This window comes from Malurus melanocephalus, unplaced genomic scaffold, assembly GCF_030028575.1.
Source record: "Malurus melanocephalus ecotype Western Australia unplaced genomic scaffold, MMel_1.1 scaffold_37, whole genome shotgun sequence".
NCBI lineage: Eukaryota > Metazoa > Chordata > Aves > Passeriformes > Maluridae > Malurus > Malurus melanocephalus.
The window spans coordinates 1,187,214-1,195,565 of NW_026623269.1; the positions used below are offsets into that span (position 1 = coordinate 1,187,214).

An 8,352-nucleotide genomic window follows, 5' to 3' on the forward strand; every position below is an offset into this window, starting at 1 on the left:
TTTGCTTCCCCTATGAAACAGTCTTSACCTCAAGCCAGGAATTTTCTCACTTTTACCCTTCTGATTCTCCCCCATTGGTAGGGGAGTTAAGCAGTGGCTGTGTGATGCTTGGTGTCCAGCTGGGCTTAAACCACAAGAGAAGCACTGATGAAAAAAACTTAGGGATTTACCTTTTGAATTTCTCAGCACTGTTGTGACTAAATCATGCTCAGTCCAAGCCTCCTAAAACCCATGCAAATTAATTTCCATCATTCCTGTTAACTTGCATTGGCCTCAGCCAGCAGACTAAAAGTTAAGGTATTAAACAATCACAAAAAGCCCAAGGAAGTAGTTGATTGGGAAGTTCTCTACAACCTCATGGGATAATTTATACATTATTTGGGAAGAGATATGCTTCTATTCCAATATGAATACTMCTGAAAGCAATTTGAGCAATCAAAAGATAACTCACTAACAACAAACTCACAAACTTACTTCAGATCAGGTTGAAGAACAGCATCATTCATATTTAAGCCCAGATTTTTCAACGAACTAAAAACTACTTTAAAAAGCATTCATCAAATAAGGTTTTAAAGTACTTTTACTATCTCATTGTTTTTCTCTACATAAATAAACACAAAGTTTTTGCTCTGTTTAAAAAAAGGCATAAAAACACTTTCAAGTTGCAGCAGCATTGCAGGATCATAATGCAGCAGAGAAGAAGCAACAATTCAAAAAAATTAAATTATTTCTTGTAAACTTAGGTTGTAATAGATTTCTATCAAAACAAAAGGAATTATATTTTGAAGCTTGATGGCATCTTAAGGAACGTATTCTTTTCTTTGGTGAAATACTGAGTACTTATCCTCATACAAACATGTCATTTACTTTCATACCATTCACTCACTAATAATATTCACAATAAATTTTTAGCTTTTTACAGTATATTGCAATAGGAAGGAGTTCCCTTTAATTTCTTGATAATAACWTTTTATACCCATTCTACCCTACCAGGTGAAGGCTCTGGAGTCTGTGTGCATTCTGGAATCCCATTCCATTKCCGAGCAAATTCAACCTGACCTGTTTCAACCTGTCCTCCTCGAGTCTCAGTAGTTTCAYTGCAAATAGTTTGAGATTGCAGCGATGGCTGTCCTTGCTCAAGTTCAAAATTCATAATAAGGGAATCAACCAGAGAGTCCAATTCATCCAAGTTCATAAAAGGCACATGAAWTTTCTGGATAGGGTTGCTTGCAGAAGACAAGACAAATAAACTGAAGTAGTTGTTAAAATATCCGGCTATGACAGAAATATTTTCTGCAAAGCTCCTGAGAGGGCTMGTGTTTCTGTACAACCCTATGAAAAACAGAAACAAGAAAAATCAAATGCAGCAGTTTGCAAAGAGAGACCAAATAACCCTCTCTTGCTTTGCAAGTCTCCTGTAGCCCATAGGTTACAGGTGGTARCTCAGCTAAATACCTTGGAACATGGAAGAAACTATTTGACACACTTCAGTTAGGCACTGCTCCAATTCCAAATACTTCACAGCAATCTTAGTGCTTTTCTTTATTTCTCGATACAGAGATTCTTCTTCTGGTAACTGAGAYGCTGTTTCTTTCTGTATTAACGAAGAAAAATTTAAAGAAAACCAAATACATGAGAGTATATTAACTACTAAACATGCCTATTATGGTTTCAGTCACATAGGTCAAGCCAATGCTGAAACAAAAAAATCAAATTGATATTGGGTCATGTAAGATAGCACTGAAAAGAAGTGCACATTGTTGACAGAGTCAGAAAAAAAAAGAAAAAAAAAGCAAATTACTGGAAAATCCMGGAAATGCTTAGCTCTTAGATCAAATCCTCTATCCTGGCTTTTAATTCAAAATACCAGTAACTATGGTTATCATCTATGGCAGTAGTTATACAGCAATTACACTAGCATTACTGAGCTTCCAACTTAAAACACAACAGGTAGTTAGGCTGTTCAGGGTATGCACAAAAATGAAGATACAAGTACCTCATGAAATTCTTKATCTTAAGTTAAATTAAAAGAGCTTTGAGTGGAAATGCAGTAGCAAGGAAAGTYAGCATTCCAATCACCGTAATGTTGTTGTGACAGGATGTGTTACCATACAATAGAAAATACACAGAATGTCCATTTATGTGTGTATTTACACTTCTCTTCTTAGATAAATGCATACTTAAAATTTAAATACCAGACTCAAAGCACACATTTTTGTGAAACATTTCTCTTACCTTTCTGCAGTAAGACATGTTATTTTCAAGGAATCTGGCTAATGCCACCACAGTATCCTTTATTCGATTTTGAATCTAYAAAGAAACTTTCAATTATATTGTACACTTCATTCAAGTCAAAATACATTAAAAGAGTAAGATCACTGACGTACTAAAGAGAAAAATACACAAAAACAAAAATAACATTTTCTGCAATCTAACATGCAATTTTTCAAAGAAAATGTTAWCTGGTAGAAAACATTAATTACATCTGCAAGGTTTAAAACCCCTCACTACAGGAGGATCAAATTAACATATTTAAGTATTTGGTGAAGAAAAGTTGTCCTGAAATTTTGTATCACAATTTAAAATACAAGCACAAAACACAATCAAGTGTGTCCAAGACAGAGCAGCAGTTTTTATTCTTAATTTCATCTCACCTCATTTTGTGGATGTTGTTTCACAAGTTCTTTCTGTACCATTCTTGCTTTCTCCTGCACGGCATCAATGAGACACTCCAGTCCCGAGCCTACTCCATCATAAATGGCAAGCACAAATTCCTTTTAAAACAAATGTTCAAAATGCAATGGTTAAAGAAATTGATGTGGTCTTGAATTAAAACAGATTTTCTATAGTAGGCTAGAAATAATTATTCAGTGCAGGTCTATTCAGTCACATGTCTTCCTTGGTACACAGGAGTTCAGTTCAGATTTCTGTAAATTCAATGTGGTACTTAAAAACAGATTATTAAAATATAAGCAGGGATTTTCAGTGAAACAGATACCTGTATAATCTCAGTGCARGTACAATCCTAAAAGCACTGTACATTTCTTTCTCTTTATCAGTTTAAGTTACACATATTTAAAGGATGTAACTTTTAAGGAAAAAAATGTCAAGGATATTAATACACCTATTTTCACCTTAAATAGGAAGTATTAGAAAACTTCTAAATTTACTTAATTCAGTTGATGGAGTTCTTACATGTAACAATTTGCTTCTGAGTACAATTACTGATAATGAGTGTAACCTCAACACTTAAATTACTATTTGTAATCAGTATTTCAAAGAAACATTTTTTCACCTGTAGACTAGAGGCMGGAATGTTGTTCTCTTCAGGAAATGAAATACCAGCTGTTGTGACTACTGCCAAGTGGCCTATGTATTTCATTGTTTGTTTTACTGTTTGGTTTACTTTGCTCCATGCTTCTGTTACCATCGAGGATATATCTGAAGAACACCCCTGGGAAATAAAGGCACATRATTCACTGATGCCAGAAAGCACCTCTAGTCAAAGAACACACACTGTCTATGCAGCAAGAGTTAGTAGCATACAACATTCAGGCATTTTCAGCCTTACATCTTCCTACTTCCAATGGCTTATCCATCACAGCTAAAGTATCCTGCCTTGCAACTACAGAACAACAGTACCATAATGCTATATAGTTTAAAAAAAAGCCTTAAAAGGCTGGAGCATGAACAAAATTAATATTCACTGGCCACTGGCTTAAGTTTCGAAACAGCAGYACTTCACAGTCGAAATTTGCATTTGCTCTGGTCATTCTGTGTTTTATTTTACCATTTTATGTGTAAGAACCAATGCTTCTGTCAGGGCCTGGCCACAGAAGGTCTGCATTACTTTCCACTGGCATATGGAAGTACCAGCTTAGCCAGACAAAATGCAACCTTGGCCACTGATCTTCCTTAGGTGAGTTAGTTTGCTATTACACATATTGGACACTTCAGTGTTTTTAGCAAGTCTATAGTTAATACTGCATTAATGCAGAGAAATTCTCTATATACACAGATGAAGTCTTCAATATGCTTTACCTGCAACAGCAGCTGTAAATAACCTCCCAAGTTCTTTATTTCCTGTTTCATTTCTTCATCAACTTTCATGGATCCAGGACATTTTTGGATGTTATTAAGCCAGAGTTTACTTATAASCACAAGCTGGTCAAAAGCAGAGATAATTCTGATGCTGTATGACTGAGCAGCACGATCAAGAGAGAAAACTACAAGAGAAAGAGATCTGTCAGATCCATCTCCTTTACAAATGAATGTAGGAAYGTTAATTCTTGTGACTGACAAACACATGAATGCTTGTACACATGAAAGACAAGTCATCAGTAATGTTTAAGCCACTATGAAAATGAGACTTACAGTTTTCCTGACATTCTTCATCTTGCTGTTCATAGGCATTTGAAATGGCAGATGCTCCAGAAAAAATTATAAACAAATTAGTTAGGAGACTATCTGCTATGCTTTTTCCTCCTTCGTAAGTCTTTTCCAGTAAATCTAAAGCTGAGCTTATAGATTCCTTGCAAATTCCAGGGAGAAACGATTCAGAAAAGCTTGGGCATATAGTGGACTTGCTCTGTGAAKCTGTATGAAGTAAAAGCAAAATATACATATAAGAAACTCTTCATAGGAGTGAGCAGTCAGTGTGTCTTTGTAATGACTTTTATATAGACATTCACCTACTCAAAACAGTAATTTAAAMAAATGGGTACAATGTTCTAAATAGTTTATAAGACTAATTCCATAGTGAAATTCTTTAACATGAATACATTTGTTTCAACAATCAAATCTACAGAGAAATACRAAATTACAAAATCCAGCCCATCTATAATAACTGAATGCACACAAATATTTGGAAKACTGAGGCATCGTATATTTTAGGGAAAAAGGGTTTCTAAAACCTGGCCAAAAGCTTGGGGAAACATCAGTAATTGAATGAATAGCAACRACTCAAGCAAATTAAGTCTTTTTATTACTATATCAGGATTCAACCTTTTTCTCCAGTTAACCACATAGTTAAGCAGAGTTATGTTTTAGGTAAATTTCTTAAATTGGGTTCATAAAGTACTGCTCAGGAAGTTTTTGTCCTAAGAAAGGATAATCAAACATACAAAAACCCTTACCAAGTTAAGCAGCTTGACATTATGAATTTGAAGGTATCATAAACAGGACATTTTTAATTTTGCTTTCCAACCCACAGTTTTTTTAACAACTATTAGAAGCACCTACGTTTTATGCATATAGTAGGTTCAAATTGTCAGTATGAAATGAAAGGTGCTCTGCCATACAGCAAGTACCTGATATATAGGAAGTCTGTTTATTCTGAATAGATTGCAATTTTATCTCAGACAAACATCCAGAAATTCTCTTGTTCTTCATGAAGCTTCTACTTCTAAGACAGGATGATAAAATAAAAACATSAAAAACCTTGAAAAGAAAAGAATCTCTCCTCATCAAGCATTTCCATGATGAGCTACAGCTTGCACAAGTGTGCAAGTCAGTTATAAATATTGTTATAAGGCCAAAACGTCAAATACAAGGTCCCAGACCATATGCAATTTACTCCTTAAAAACAATATTTTGGTATTATAAAAGTGAGCAGAAAACACTAAAAAATCACACATTTCACTCTTCACTGATAATACATAGAGAAATGCTTTAGAAATCTCTACACACATAAGTTTTGTTCCTATTTTTCGTCCATGAGGAAATCCAAGAGAATGAGTGAATACAAGAGAAGACTCATCAGATGACACRGTGTATGAGAGTGGAACAAAAGCATATTTAGATAATCACACTTTTTTTTACTTTGTTTTAAGCATAGAAGAGTAGCTCCAAATTATTTTTACCTTCTTCTGGAAAGCGAGGAAATGGAMCTATCTGAAAGGTCAGGTTCCCACTCATCAGCAGGATCATAAAACACATCAACAACAGCTTTATTTCTATCATTACTCTGAAAGAATAGAGAAAACATGGGAGGAAGAGGGTTAAACAGAAAAAGTGATAAAAAGTAGTCAATGTAYGGATAAACAAAACATAATGAAAACTCAAGTGATACCTTTAGAAAATTAATTTTTCATTTAGAATATAAAACAATTTAACAACCAAAAGAACCACAAAGCAATCCTTGTTTTATTGCTTCCTACTCTACACAAAATGACCTGAATAAAGCAATTGGTTTCTACTGTACTCTTTTTGTTTGATGGGAAGTGCATATACATGTTTTTCGTAAAAAGTAGCCACGTGTCTTGGTGTTTAGGATCACATGAAACCAAAAAATCCACCAAGATTTTCCTCCTGTATGCATTATCAAAATCTTATCTTTGACAAAACATCATCGATTATTAGTTGTTGTTCTTCAATTGTTACTGACCTCATAGAGCTCTTTCATTGCWGCTAGTTTACATTCAAACTTCTCTAGGCTCCAAAAAGTTGTTATTCCCAGCTTGATGTTACRAACCTGCACCTGAATAGAAGACACTGTTCCTGTTTTGTCATCAATTTTGTCATGCCTAAGAATTTGAGAAATTAAAAAAAAGAAAGATGAAAATCAAGACAAAACATTCATATTGCAAAAATAAACAAGGTACTTGTAGGTATGATTATACAGAGACTAAAAATGTAACATCAACACCAAAATTTCTTGAGACATCAGGCATTTCACAGTTATCATGCTTTAGTACCACTTTAAYATGTGAACCAAAGCAGAATGCACATGGACATCAGAAGATTCAGCTCCAAAGCACACTCAATTCAAAATTAATTATCTATAGCATATCTTTAAAGTTTCGATCTAAAATTCAAATTAGAAATTCACATTTCAAAGTGACAAGGCTCAACTACACACTTAACTAACACTAGTTTGGAAAATTCATTTATCACTTTCAATTGCATAAGACTGTTACAAGAAACACCAACAATTAACTGCACCTCCAGAATCCACCCCCAATTATATTCATATATGTTATATATCCATTAATATGCATATACATATAATTAACTAACTTACTCACCTGCAGAAAACTGTGTTTTTCCCTAATTCATTACTAATGGTGTTAGCTTCTTTAATCATCACAGACAGTTTCAGACACTTCCAGTTAAGTGGAACTAATAAAGAATATGGAACATAATGATTAAGTGAACCAAACAATGAGATGCAACGACTTTAGGGTTAAAAAAATAAAAGGCAGAAAAAAAMCCACAACCTAAAAGCACAAATGTAATTTAGCCAGCAATAGTTTCAAGAATTTCCAATACACTGGGAAACAATTACCCTCCCAGGCAAGATAACCCTTTTAAATAGTTGGGTAAAGGGTATTTCAGAAACAGAGGCATAAGACCAGATACTATACTATTATTAATCCAAGATAGAAAAACTGAGCAAAATGAAATCCGTTACTCCAGTTTCACCAATGAGTTAATGCCTGACCAATAGAGACAGACAGGGAAGGACCTTTAAGTAACTGGGATAAATACAGACTACATGTACATCCACCTAACCACCCAGAGTGTGATAAAAGCTCTGGGTGGTTTTAAAGACAGCCCAATACATACAACTGATGAATACAAAGGCTTGTAACAAGCAGAAGGCTCTTCTTGTTCAGGATCATTAGCAGWAGTTCCTGTATCAATATCCATGGCCCATTCCCACTGAGCAAAAGAGAAGACAGCATTGCCTTTGCTACATTGTGCATATACATACTCATCATTGCTTTATTCCCACTTCCATGATTCTTCTGCAGGGTTTGTATTTCCTCAGCAATCTTCTGCTTCTCAGCTTCCAGCGCTTCCAGTATCTTGGCATGACGAATAGTATGATCCTCTAGAGCCTGGAGGAAGAATGGGCAGTAATTAAAAAACAAAAATCTAAAACACTTAAAGCTGCTTGTTGAAGCAATTTTTTGTTCCTGTCATTTTAAAGACTGACAGAATTAGTTTGATACTGGACATTTGCTATACTGATATAAAAGAATTAATTTTCAAACTGACAATTTTCTGGATTTGCTTGCATATTGCAATGCTCAAACAACACGCTGGAATTAAAAAGGAATAGCTTTTAAAAAGTAAATTGTATTTGCTGTAGCAATCAGATATATATGAACACCAGCCAAGACTCAGTCATTACTTACATTAATGCCTGGAGTAACTGTTGCCAAAGGCAACAGTTGTTAAATTTTGGTGCAGAAACAAAACCATACACATWACTAAATAAGTAAGGTCAGCATTAATTAATTCCCAACATTCATACATTACCATACTCAGCCTGCAAACAAAACAACAGTTATTCTTCATAAAATCATGTAAAAATACTTACAAGCATTTCCTTTGCAATAACTGATT

At 34.4% G+C, this 8,352-nt stretch overlaps 1 protein-coding gene across 2 annotated transcripts in view; it reads right to left on the minus strand.

Moving 5' to 3' along the window:
• Positions 1-562: 562 nt before the first annotated feature.
• KIF14 (kinesin family member 14) overlaps positions 563-8,352 on the minus strand; it is a 23,861-nt gene continuing 16,071 nt past the window's right edge. For both annotated transcript variants that reach the window (XM_057364252.1, XM_057364251.1), the window contains 12 exons: positions 7,715-7,841; positions 7,026-7,119; positions 6,386-6,524; positions 5,862-5,965; positions 5,310-5,404; positions 4,375-4,596; positions 4,042-4,226; positions 3,296-3,454; positions 2,655-2,774; positions 2,236-2,310; positions 1,456-1,594; positions 563-1,332 (listed from right to left, as the gene is read on the minus strand). In XM_057364252.1, the coding sequence (XP_057220235.1) occupies positions 971-1,332; positions 1,456-1,594; positions 2,236-2,310; positions 2,655-2,774; positions 3,296-3,454; positions 4,042-4,226; positions 4,375-4,596; positions 5,310-5,404; positions 5,862-5,965; positions 6,386-6,524; positions 7,026-7,119; positions 7,715-7,841 (1,821 nt within the window). In that variant the 3' untranslated portion in view covers positions 563-970. The remainder of the gene's footprint in view (positions 1,333-1,455; positions 1,595-2,235; positions 2,311-2,654; positions 2,775-3,295; positions 3,455-4,041; positions 4,227-4,374; positions 4,597-5,309; positions 5,405-5,861; positions 5,966-6,385; positions 6,525-7,025; positions 7,120-7,714; positions 7,842-8,352) is intronic.